The sequence below is a fragment of the Macrosteles quadrilineatus genome, unplaced genomic scaffold (assembly GCF_028750875.1).
Source record: "Macrosteles quadrilineatus isolate MER2022 unplaced genomic scaffold, UCM_ALF_1.0 Scaffold_3__2_contigs__length_128488019, whole genome shotgun sequence".
NCBI lineage: Eukaryota > Metazoa > Arthropoda > Insecta > Hemiptera > Cicadellidae > Macrosteles > Macrosteles quadrilineatus.
Window position 1 is genome coordinate 72,437,924 of NW_026542596.1, and position 13,811 is coordinate 72,451,734.

The 13,811-nt window shown below is 40.0% G+C and overlaps 1 protein-coding gene across 1 annotated transcript; it reads right to left on the reverse strand.

The window, feature by feature from the left end:
• Positions 1–9,463: 9,463 nt before the first annotated feature.
• On the reverse strand, positions 9,464–12,652 carry LOC128988944 (uncharacterized). Its single transcript, XM_054410737.1, has 2 exons — positions 12,579–12,652; positions 9,464–10,616 (listed from the first exon to the last, which is right to left on the reverse strand). The coding sequence occupies exons 1-2, from the start codon at positions 12,591–12,593 to the stop codon at positions 9,675–9,677; spliced, it is 957 nt and encodes a 318-aa protein (XP_054266712.1). The 5' UTR covers positions 12,594–12,652; the 3' UTR covers positions 9,464–9,674.
• Between the last annotated feature and the right edge of the window lie 1,159 nt (positions 12,653–13,811).

A 13,811-nucleotide genomic window follows, 5' to 3' on the forward strand; every position in this document is an offset into this window, starting at 1 on the left:
TAAACAGCAATACAGCTGATCTGGGATTCTTACTTTCACCCCCCGAGCGCTTCCTAGACCCAACGTCTGTCTCTGTAGGTCATGATGAACGGCTCACAACTGGTTTTATTGCCAATAAACACAACATTACGTAAACCAACCCATTATTTTGCCGGCACAAAACGCTCAAGTATTGTGTTTTGTAAGAGAATGTTTTGAGGTAAAGCAAACCGCAGGAATTATGTTTCATATTATGTTATTCTTCCTCCGAATGGCACATGTAAAACGATGTATACTATTTCTTTGTTGATATTTCCACACCTCAAAAATTCTTCCAGGTGGATCTCTTAAACACTCATAATGCTCCCTAATCCATTTAAATCTTCAAATGCGGGGGTTTGCTATTCGGTCGAAAGGAGATGCCGTTCCAAAATATCTTAATGATGTGCTATTTGAAATTAGATTTTTTCCAATGTTCCTAAATTACTGATTTGTCAGTCGCTGGGAATATTTTATACACAAAAACAAATTAGGGTTAGTTAAATGTTTAAAACTACAGCATATTCTGAAAAATCATATATTTAACATATGACAACCTAAATAATAGCACTACATGTACGACAACGGTTGGCCCATGTACGAAAGACGCTGTGTAGTTTGTTCCTCAGTAGTGGCCGCCGGTTGGCCCATGTACAACGTTGTGTAGTATGTTCCTCAGTAGCGGCCGCCGGTTGGCCCATGTACGACGTTGTGTAGTATGTTCCTCAGTAGCGGCCGCCGGTTGCCCTTGTACATCGTTGTGTAGTCTGTTCCTCAGTAGCCGCCGCCGGTTGGCCCATGTACAACGTTGTGTATTATGTTTTTCAGTAGCTGCCGCTGGTTGGCCCATGTACAACGTTGTGTAGTATGTTCTTCAGTAGTCGCCACCGGTAAGCCCATGTACGACGTTGTGTAGTATGATCTTCAGTAGCTGCCGCTGGTTGGCCCATGTACAACGGTTTGTAGAATGTTACTCAGTAGCGGCCGCAGGTTGGCCCATGTACAACGTTGTGTAGTATGTTCATCAGTAGCCGCCGCCGCGCCGGTTGGCTCATGTACGACGTTGGGTAGTATGATCCTCAGTAGCTGCCGCCAGTTGGCTCATGTACGGTGTTGTGTAGTCTGTTCCTCAGTAGCCACCACCGATTGGCCCATGTACGGTGTTGTGTATTATGTTCCTCAGTAGCGGCCGCCGGTTGGCCCATGTGCAACGTTTAGTAGCCGCCGCCGGTTGGCCCATGTACGACGTTGTGTAGTACTGTATGTTAATCAGTAGCTGTCGCCGGTTGGCCCATGTGCGACGTTGTGTAGTCTGTTCCTCAGTAGCCGCCGCCGGTTGGCCCATGTACGTTGTTGTGTAGTCTGTTACTCAGTAGCCGCCACCGGTTGGCCCATGTACGGTGTTGTGTAGTCTGTTCCTCAGTAGCCGCCGCCGGTTGGCCCATGTATGACGTTGTGTAGTATGTTCCTCAGTAGCCGCCGCCGGTTGGCCCATTTACGACGTTGTGTAGTATGTTCCTCAGTAGCCGCCGCCGGTTGGCCCATGTACGACGTTGTGTAGTATGTTCCTCAGTAGCCGCCGCCGGTTGTCCCATTTACGACGTTGTGTAGTATGTTCCTCAGTAGCCGCCGCCGGTTGGCCCATGTACGACGTTGTGTAGTATGTTCCTCAGTAGTCGCCGCCGGTTGGCCCATGTACGTTGTTGTGTAGTCTGTTACTCAGTAGCCGCCACCGGTTGGCCCATGTACGGTGTTGTGTAGTCTGTTCCTCAGTAGCCGCCGCCGGTTGGCCCATGTATGACGTTGTGTAGTATGTTCCTCAGTAGCCGCCGCCGGTTGGCCCATTTACGACGTTGGGTAGTATGATCCTCAGTAGCTGCCGCCAGTTGGCTCATGTACGGTGTTGTGTAGTCTGTTCCTCAGTAGCCACCACCGATTGGCCCATGTACGGTGTTGTGTATTATGTTCCTCAGTAGCGGCCGCCGGTTGGCCCACGTGCAACGTTTAGTAGCCGCCGCCGGTTGGCCCATGTACGACGTTGTGTAGTACTGTATGTTAATCAGTAGCTGTCGCCGGTTGGCCCATGTGCGACGTTGTGTAGTCTGTTCCTCAGTAGTCGCCGCCGGTTGGCCCATGTACGTTGTTGTGTAGTCTGTTACTCAGTAGCCGCCGCCGGTTGGCCCATTTACGACGTTGTGTAGTATGTTCCTCAGTAGCCGCCGCCGGTTGGCCCATGTACGACGTTGTGTAGTATGTTCATCAGTAGCCGCCGCCGCACTGGTTGGCTCATGTACGACGTTGTGTAGTATGTTCCTCAGTAGCCGCCGCCGGTTGGCCCATGTACGACGTTGTGTAGTATGTTCCTCAGTAGCCGCTGCCGGTTGGCCCATGTACGTTGTTGTGTAGTCTGTTCCTCAGTAGCCGCCACTGGTTGGCCCATGTACGGTGTTGTGTAGTCTGTTCCTCAGTAGCCGCCGCCGGTTGGCCCATGTACGACGTTGGGTAGTATGTTCCTCAGTAGCCGCCGCCGGATGGCCCATGTACGACGTTGTGTAGTATGTTCATCAGTAGCCGCCGCCGCGCCGGTTGGCTCATGTACGACGTTGTGTAGTATGTTCCTCAGTAGCCGCCGCCGGTTGGCCCATGTACGACGTTGTGTAGTATGTTCCTCAGTAGCCGCCGCCGGTTGGCCCATGTACGTTGTTGTGTAGTCTGTTCCTCAGTAGCCGCCACCGGTTGGCCCATGTACGGTGTTGTGTAGTCTGTTCCTCAGTAGCCGCCGCCGGTTGGCCCATGTACGACGTTGGGTAGTATGTTCCTCAGTAGCCGCCGCCGGATGGCCCATGTACGACGTTGTGTAGTATGTTCCTCAGTAGCCGCCGCCGGTTGGCCCATGTACGAAGTTGTGTAGTCTGTTCCTCAGTAGCCGCCGCCGGTTGGCCCATTGCCTAAGCGCCATCTGCATGTCAAAGATGTTCGTTGCCAGGTCATCAGTCTCTGACATCAGTTAGGAGAAAGTGCCCAAATTTTTGACACTGCGATCTGACTTGTCCATTTGAGTCCTAAGTTAAACGGTTTGTCTGGTTTGCTAAGAATTTTCATTGCTGGCCCTAAATACTTTTAACGTTTTATATTGTAAGTACAGTAATTTGATCTTTAACAGTTTTCATACTTTAATGTTTAAATGACAGGTTTTGACATGTAGTTGTCCTGAGAAGGGTACATCTTTTATTTTAGTTGTTGAATTTCTATTCACATTGTTTTGCATATGGTTTGAAAAATCTGATCTTTTAAGGGTTATTGTTATTCAACAACAATTACTTATTTTTAGGTCCGGATGAATTGGTATGTACATCGCATAATAAATATGTGTTTTAATAAAATTTACTCAACAAATGATTGTGTAAATTACAATTGTCAATTGTAATTTCTAAAAATAACCATTTCAATACAGTTCATAGTAACTTTGTATATAGTCATTCAAACTGCTGTAGAAAACATATCTTAACCTTATCTAACGTTTTCCTAAACCGATCCCTACCAGGATGATTTGACATTATAAAGTTGTTCCTTGTTTCCTAGAAAGCTCCTCGGAAGTGGATATTTACAGATATCTGTCTAACCGGCTCATATCCGGCTTGTTATGGTTCTGTTATCATTGGAGGATGGATTTTTTATGAATTAGCTAAATTATAGCCCAACTACGTAATCAAATTACACACGTCTCTGCCATCATGTCCTGCCACGCCTGATTTCCTGGTATCGGATTTTCTAAATCTGTCATTAGCCTGAATGATCCTCTACTCAGGGTTTTTATAAACCATATTTGGCTTTTATTATTTAATTTTCAGAGGCCATTGAAGGGTTTTTGCGATATACAAAAAAAATTGTAAAAGTATGTTTAAAAATTGTACGAGTTGAACTTGGACCATATAGAAATACATTTCAGAACAATACATAAACATTTAGACAAGCACAGTAAAGGGATTTAATGAAATAAAAACGAAAAATAAATTAAACTAAATAAAAAAGTCCATCGCCAATTATTATTCTTTAGTTGAACCAAACCGGGTCCAATAAATTTAGCATATACATACAGTATACAGGGGCCTATCAATACGATGTTTTTCTGACAGTATTGAGCTAATCATAATTTTGTTTTGTCATGTGTTTCAATGTTGTTCTTTGCGTTTGTGTATTTGTACGCAAATTCACTTTTTCACGTTGCACATTTGATAGTCTTCAGCACCAGACGAATAAAGTAACACGTCCATATAGCCTGAAAATGACTCTTTTAGACGAAGCTAAGGCTTGATGCAAATTAGAGAATTTCCATTAAGCTAGTATTTACACTGTATTTTTAATAATCAAAACTTTCAACCAAAGATAAAAACACCCAGACACCAGGTAGATTTCTAGCCGCTCTCTAATCTAGAGCAATGGAGATGTATGACCGGAAGAGGAGGCGGGAGGCGGGAATATGTCTGGCGTTTTGGCGGGAAGGAAGCCACTTACTACGCTTGCGCAACTGTGAGATGTTCCGAGATTGGTTTACATCAGCTGGTTCAACATCTGACTTAACAGCTGATAATTGTTGAAACAGCCAATCTCCTCCGAGACTGGGTTTGTGACTGATTGCACTTCAGACGATTGCGTGTTGGAGTGTCCTTGGATTTTGCTGTCTGGAGTTGTAAAATTTTTTCACACATTATTTAAATAGATTTGACCATATACATAAGCATCACTTAATATATATATATATATATATATATATATATATATATATATATATATATATATATTTCACACCATCAAATCCTATTAGGACGCTATGCTGCTATAGCCCGGGATCATTTAACCCTTAGGCTGGTTTTATGCACTGCGACAGTCGCGAGTCGCGAGTCGCGCCACGTCTTGCGGCTGATTATGAAAACAGCTGATTTGAACCAAGCAACAACAACAAACTGTGATACGCAATGAGAACTGTCTGTTTACAATTATGGTTATGTTTTTAATTTTTCGAATCATTTGTGATATTTTGCTTATATTTAATAATAATTCATTTTTTTCTATTGTTTGGTGAAGTGGTAAACCATTATGGCTATGGTAGATGTGTAATACTATAGTATACCATAAATTTAAAGAAGCAAATTTGATCAAACATAACTGTGTCCTCCCCCATTGCAAACTCGAAGCTAACTGTACTAAGCATTTTATACTTATATGCCAATCCCGTACGAAGGACGGGTACTCTGCTAGTGATTTAATATATATTACAAATAAAGGGTAAATAACTCATTTAAATACTAATCATTAACATTAATCAATATAAATATATGGAGAATATACCACGTGGAGTATGAAAAATACTACTGTCGCGCCGCGACTGTCGCGGTGCATAAACGTGCCCATTTGATCCAATAGAACTTGAACCGCGCGCGACACATTTTTTGAAGCTGCGATTCTAAAACCTGTCGCGGGTATTTAGAGATTTCCGAGTCGCTCGCGCGGCAGTTTGTCGCTGTCGCGGTGCATAAATGCTCCCATTTAACTCAATAGAACTTGAGTCGCGCCGCGACACGCGACACGCGACTGTCGCGGTGCATAAAACCAGCCTTACGCCTGTCGTATCGGCCGTCAACCGACATCGGCCGTTTCGCAATCGTATCACCTGTCAGCTAGAAAAAAATTAATGAAATGAAAATATATTTTTTTTTTATGTACGTTAAAATACTGGTAGGCTTAATAACGTGCATAATAAATTAAACCTAGGGCGTAGGGCATAGGCCCTTACAATGAGAGTGTTAAGGGCTAACACATTACTTCAGCTGGGTCTAGAGCTAGTGGTATTAGATAAAATCCATTGGTAACTATTGGGATTTTAACAAGGATTAGTTCACTCCCACAGATCTATGTTTGGAGGATGTATTTTCTCGTGAAGATACTATTTGAAATTATTGAGTGAAATATATCTCACGGCTTTTGGTTGTAGGCTTGCTCCAATACAGAGCAATTTATTATGTGAAATACATGTTCTTTTCTAAATAGCCAGGAACACAGCTTAAGATGGGATTAGATGATCACTCAGGTTAGCCAACATTATCCATTTAAAAGCGGATTGACTACATTTTAATCCCGGCCCTTAGATCAGAAGTCACGCTCTCCAACTACTAGACCAGTGATCCTCATATTGAAAATTAACTAACATATCTTAAATCAGAAGAATCAGAAAATCTTTACTGCATGGAATCTGAATCGAAACACATTTCCTATAAAATTCCACCCCTTCCTTCAGACATGGAATAAAGACTCACTCTTCATTATGTTTCAATTCAACAGTTTGAACGTTACCAATATTTATGTAAAGTGATATGAATAAATCATCTTAAATACTAAAAAACCTTTACAAAACTAATGACAGCTAGCCTGACCATACTAATGGACCAAATTACACGTGGTTGGTATAACATGAAAGACATTTTCCTGTAGATGTGCAGAATCCCTTTATAAATCAAAATAGGCTCTAAAATAATCGCAAAAATTAATTTATAATTGAAAAAAAATTAACGTCGACCTAATGGGTTACCATGTTAGTGAAAAATAACAACAAAATACAAATAAAAATCAAAACAAATGGAAAAAATCCAATCACATGTTTAATTTACAGCGTGGGGTGAAAATAGAGAAGTTTGCATAATACATACTTTTGGTCGAGTTTTCGACCACAAGACGAGCTCTCGTACTTACCTAGAGCTTACCTAGTCAAGACCTTCTAGATCACAGGAGTGTTACATTAGTATACTTATGAGCAACAGTGAGTTCTGCACGGTTTATATTTTAGAAATTATCCAACCCTTTTCTACTGATTATATAATTTATTCGATCAAACACCTTATCGCTGTGGTTGCACAATCGATGAGAACGAACGTTCAGTACGTGCAAGATTGTAGCCTCACTCACCAGCAATAACACTCTAATTAATCGCCAAGCACTGTTATTAGATTAGTTCAGCAGCCAGGAAGTGGGAAGGACTTGTGATATTGTCGATTAACCGGCAGCGAAGTGTCTGATTTGATAAGGTGGTGCAATTACAGTTTATCAGAGGTGCATGTTACTGCATTGTTTTCTATTTGTGTTGCCCTTTTGGAATTTAAATAAAGTTGAAGAAAATAGTAGACCAAATATTAAACTAGAGATAGCAGACTTTAAGGATGGTAATATTTTTTTTATACAAATGGAAATAAATTGTAAAATATAATGCTTATGTCACTAGTTTAATCTATTAGCGGGTGTTCTATACGAAGCTAAAATAACATTTTATAAAATACTTTCGAAGCCTTATTTCGTAATCCCCCTAAAATAACACAGTTTTATATTTGTATGCTAGGCTAAGTTATACTCACAAGAACATGCTTTTATTTGGTTCCAAATACACCGTGTCTCGTATATAAATACAACGAGTTAGGAATAGGTTTAATTGGTGGAAATAAAACGAACTAATTGCGAAATCAACCGTAACTATGGTAAGTGATAATTTGTATAGCAATTATACTTCCGAGGAATTACCATTGTTATTTGAGGAATTGAAAATGTAATTTCTGGAAATGTATATCCATAAAAAGTAATCAATAACCTAAGCTTTGACAGTTAATTTTTCGTCAATGATGAATTAAAATCGTCTATGTCTATACATAGGCACTCTGAGCATAAAGTAAAGACAAGTACTAGATAATTTTGTGTATATAAACGGTTGATTATGTACTAGAAACACTCCTAAAAACCCAATTTCAAAACTTTCTTGTCACAACAACCAATTATTTACTTTTAAGGTACCATTATTCTACAATTAATACTTAACGTTGTGCATGTTGAGTCTTAATAAATTCTCAACCACCCTAAACCTAATAAATAATCGACAATAAAGAACACAGGGATACCAACGTGTGAGCTTGTTTAGTTGTGTTGGGTGTTTTAGTTTGTAAATTGGGCAGCGTCAAAAAACTCTGTATTTGTGAATTGGAAAACTGTACTTACAACATCATGTGTTGTTCAGGTTTATCTTTTTCCTTACCTTGTAGCAGTGACACGCCACAACCACAACAATTGCCCACTAAACTCTCCACCATAACTCACCAGATCTCAAGCCCCCATAAACCCCATGAGTCAGCTGATTGATGTTTATTGCCGGAGAAAGTGTGTAATGAGTTGTGGATGACCACGACAAGCAACCCCGGGGTCATCTAGGCTTTCTAGCTTTACGTAACATATCAGGTGATAAATATTCAAGGATCCACCAACGGCACCAGTACGGGAAAGCTGTATCGTGTAACAGTGTGAAAGTATTTCCGATTCAAAGAGAACCAGTTCCTCTAATTCAGTTCCCAGAAGGTGTCGATTGCATGTCAGACCGCTAATTTTAGTGGTAATATACAAACGAGCGGTTACGTTTGCAAATTACGTGCGACTCTGTGACGCAACTCGGATGTAAACGCTGTTTTTAAATGTTCCAGCTTTCGGTTATGTGGTGGAAAATTACTTCAGTTTTTGTTTCTGCATAGCTAATATTCCTCTGTCTCTTCGTGAGATATTAAACTCTTCCAAGATTTGATTAAGCAATTTGAAATCTGCCATTTTGCTTATTATTTGTAAGATGTGTAAATCTATTATGATTTTTAAAATCTGTTTTATGCTTTTCTGTCTATTATTTATTATGTAGTGTAAAAGGACGATCACGTTGCAACAAAGGGATTCAAGCTAATATTAGCAATGCAAATAGTATAAAAAAATGGTAAAAATGCGTTGTCCATTTTTTAGGATTCAGTTCAAAAGGAGACTCAAAATGTGTTCAAGATGTGAATAGGTTTGTCCTAGAAAACTTGCTTTGAAAGTAAAAAAAGCATTATTACCACAGTTTCTAGGATTTTGTAAGCTGTCATTTTTAGAATATTGTAGTGCACACTTTGTGGGTTTAATAGGATTATGAATAAGTATATAAATATACATCTCAATAATCCAATGAGCTCATTAAATTTATCACTATAGTCATAGTTGAGTAATAAAACAATCAAACATTCAAGTTCATTAGCAACACCTTACAAGAATCTCTTCTAAATTTCTCAAATAATTTTGTCCAGTCTTTTTCAGTCAGAGACAAATTTTGATTTTTTCAATTGGTCTTCAAAAATTAACTTTCACTCTTTATTTTTGAAAATGTACTGGTTAGTACTTGTTTTGATTTGAATTAATGTTCAAGGAAACTGTTAAATAATACTTTTAATGTGTTAATTTAATTTGACGATCTTCGTGTGAAGATACAGAAAAACTTCATTGTTTCACTTGATGCTCCATGCAGGAGCAAAAAGCAGTGTTTAAAAAATGTAAACAGATTGCCTATTATCAGGTATTGCAACCTTTGACAAGGTTAAATAATGTAAAAACAACGTAATAATTTTTTTTATAAAAATACATTTATTTGCCACCGTGTTTTTTGTTGCAAGGTAAAACACACACCTTTGTTATTATACAATATTATACAGTTCCACCAAGTTAAGCGAGTTTAACCTGTACATGGATGGTTGCCGCTAGGTGCCCCGGGGCTCCATGGCAGTGAGGTTGGAGCCCTGGGGCGCTCAGAGGCCGGTCAGTCGTGTGAGAGTCTAGTAGGGGCCGCTGGCTCCGGGGGGTCCGTAGTTGGAGGAGGGTGCTGAGGGTCCGGTGCTGCCGCCTCCGTGTCCGCCTCCAATGCCAATGCCGCCTCCGTGTCCGCCTCCTAGACCGTCGCCGAGTCCGCCTCCGATTCCTCCTCCAATACCACCTCCAATACCACCTCCAATGCCGCCTCCGATGCCACCTCCGATTCCGCCTCCGATTCCTCCACCGATTCCACCTCCAACTGATCCGCCTCCAACAGCGCTTGTCTCCTTCTGTGTCTTGTACCTGATGAAGTATACCTCGGGCTTGGATGGTGCTGTGGGTGCGGCCGTGGGGATGGTGATCTCTGGGGCTTCCTCGGGCCTCTTGACCAACACGTAGATCAGAGTCTTCTCGGAGTCCTGGGACAGTTGAGGGATGACAGGTGCGGTAGGTGTGGGAGGTGTGGGTGCCTTGATGAAGATGATCTTGTAGTGTTTCTGGGGTGGAGGAGGAGGAGCGATAGGTCTAGAGGAGATGATCTCTTGCTCTGGGGGAGGTACGTGGACGTAGATGTGTTTCTGGACTAGAGGAGCCTGAGGTGCGTAGCTGGACAGACCGAAGCTGCCGCCGCCGCCACCACCGCCTCCGCCGCTCACTCCGAAACCGCCTCCGAATCCACCTCCTAATCCACCTCCTAATCCGCCTCCGAATCCGCCTCCAAATCCACCCCCGCTTCCGCCTCCGCTGTATCCGCCACCACTACCGCCTCCGCTGTATCCACCACCGCTACCACCTCCGAAGCTTCCACCGAAGCTACCACCTCCGTGGCCACCGCCGCCGCCTCCGTGTCCACCCCCGAAGCTGCCACCGCCTCCTGATGGGGCACCGTAGCTGCCGGATGGCGGACTGTAGGAGTAACCTGCCTCAGGACGGGCAGAGGCTAATGCCGTCACTGCCGAGACGAGCTGCAACATAAGGTTATCATTAGAACATTGACAAGCATCATGAAATATACTCTGCAAACACAAATAGTTACATTTGAATAAAGTTTATCAGATATATTAGTAAAAACCTAAATAAATAATTAGAGAGTATTAAAATTGGTGAGATTTAGTAGTTGTTGGCTCACAATGATGCATGAAACAGATTCTAGAGATGGCTGTTCTAAAATCTTCCGATTTTTTACTGTGATTCCTAGCAAAATCTATTGGGACAATCAGCTTCACCGGCTTGCAATACACAGACATGCGAATCTCTGTCTCGACTTGATGAAAGTAGATGAGAGAAAGGCCTCATTGGCAAATTTGCGCGCGAATCTAATGACACGTATGTAAATGCAACAACGCCACTTACGCGGAGAAAGTAGTTGAGTATGATGCGGTCTGCAGTCATACCGCCTCGACCTTCTCAATACTGTAATCTAGAAGCGGCACGACTACACATTATGTGGGGGAATTACATGTCTAACACGTGTGAGCCTTTGCTGTCTTAGAAAAAATGTTGCTTGTGTGTTTATGTGCGGTAATGTGTGATTCTTGCAGTAGCCTCAACAAGCATAATAACCCAAGTGATACGTGTGGATTGATACTAGAAGAGCGTACATATACGTAAATAAGTGTTTTAATAGTTTTTTTTTTTTTTTTATATTGTACAAGAAATTCATATTTTATAAATATCCTGTTTAAATTTTTCATAAGGATCAAATTTAAACTTTTTGGCAAACCGGCTACACTAAATATGGCATGTTCTGTACTGTAATTGAATTATATACATTTAAAAATCTGCAAAACGTATCAAAGATATCAGAGGCCTTAGATTCAGGGAATACTAATAGGCATACATTTTGTCATACCCTAATGCTTAAGATTGTTTAAATATACCTCAATTTATCAAAACATAGAACGCTCTTTTAGCAATGTGTATCCAAAACTCAATCCTAAGACGGTAAACTGAAAAAATGACAGTGATAAAACTAGAAGGCACAATTTAACTATGTGAATTATATTTTGTTCAGACCAATCGTAACCGAAATTTTCTAAGAAAAAGCTACACCCTCCCATGAAAAAAAACACACTCTCCATTTATAGACGGGCATTGCTTTACATACAAAATTATCACCACAGTCGATGTAAAAGTGTACCAGTGTGCCGCTGATGATTAGAGCACTACAGCTAAGTGTCTGGCGGTTCGAGAGTGAATGATCCCGTAGTGTGTACTACGACCTTGCATTCATTCATCAAACGCCGGCGAGAGCAACTCCCGTTTGTAACAACGATTCTGTAAGTTCCTGACTTATCTCGCATCTTACCCAGCGTTTGAAAATTTTAGAAAAATCCACAAAAATTTCAACAAGTTTACCTTTATGATTTGTATTTAGAAATATGGATACGATGACGGGTTGTCTTTCAAATCATCTAAAGCTGTTTAAAAGAACGAACTAAAGCGCAATTCGAAGAGTTAAAATTAAAAAAAATCTATTTCTGCCGTCCCAAGAAGCGAAAACTCAAATCAAACAACTTCAAGTATATTCCACGAGATTTTATGTCACAAAATTGGACGTAAAAACGAATTCAAATTTTAAAAAAACATGTTGAAAACATATTTAAAAGACAAATAACAAATGATTAGACTTTTTTTAAACTGCGTATTCACATTTAGTATCGAATGTTATAAAACCAACGCGCACTCTAATAACACTTTAATACTTTTCAATGAAATGGCGACCATACAAAGTAGATATTTTACGCCAAGTATGAATGGAGACGAGTGTAGGATGAGTACCCAAAGACAGATAATTGACCAATAAAACACAGTAAAAAAACTACTGTACTACAAATACGTCAAAACACACACTTTAAAAATTCACATAGTCCTTAAAAAAATCACTGGATATTCGCGTCACTGACACCTTACACTGAAACACTCACCACAAATAATTTCATGGTGGTAATAATCCTTGCACTGTGGCCGAAGCACTGATGCTACCATGCTGGACTTTTCTCCTTTTAAACCCTCCTCTCTCCCAGTTGGTCTTCGCGGAGAAAGAGACGTCCCTCCCCCCCCCCCCCAGACCACACATTCACTTTTACACCGACACCCATTATTGTATAACTTGGAATTTTTTGTAAGTTTCGTTTTGTCAAAAAATTAGATTTTTCATAAGGTAAGAAGTTTTAGATTCCTCGACATCCTTAAAATAAGGTTTTTACTGTTTTTCTATTTTCTCGCTCCAATCCATTTAACCTATAACTAACCATTTGACTATTTAACCTATTTCAAATTATATTTATTTAAATGGTAATTCTAAAATTTTGTAAACATGTTACAGACATTGTTGTTTGTTTTTTATGAAGGTAAACAACTTTCCCCTAGTTCTACTAAAGGGAATTTGTTGTGTTTTGTTGTTTTTCTGCATTGTAGTTTATTATGACAAAGCTTGTTTTATATTTTATTTAGATATGTAGAAAAATATTAAATTTATTGTTTTTTGAAAGCTTTCATTAAAGAGCTGACTTTATTTGTGTGTTGTTTGTTATGGCATCAGCATATGATTTGTTTTTTTGTACGTATTTGTGTTTTATATTAGTTTATTGTTCCTCAATACTAAATAATAAAGTACCTAACTATCCATTCAAAACTTTTATTAGTTATTTTTGTTTAAATTATGAAATTCACATTATTTGACGATTTTTGTTTGTGTAAACTATATTTCTTCAATGAATAAAGATATTTTAAAATGATGTTGAATATTTTTATTGGTCTAGGATAGTACTCGGGAAACTAGGTCGGGGCTCCTATCTTAAATGGAGGAGATCGCGAATGTCCTTCAGATGGTCATTTGATACTTTACAGAGAGAATGTACGTAATTGTACGTTAGATCTTGAAATGGGATGGGTAGTATTTATAGTTTTAATTGGCGGGGTTACAGTTGATCAAGTCCATTTTTCATAGGGAATAATCAATTCATAAACTTTTGAAACATGTACGTTTGTGTCAAAACATCTGTCAAAGAACAACTTTTACATTTTAGTGTTTATACTTTATTTAAATTGTACAATCATATTTGTCAGGGGACCAGAAATATCCACGATCTCTTAGACGTTATTTGAAAAATATATGAATCCATGAAGCATATGAATGGTTCTTTAAAAACTGTTAC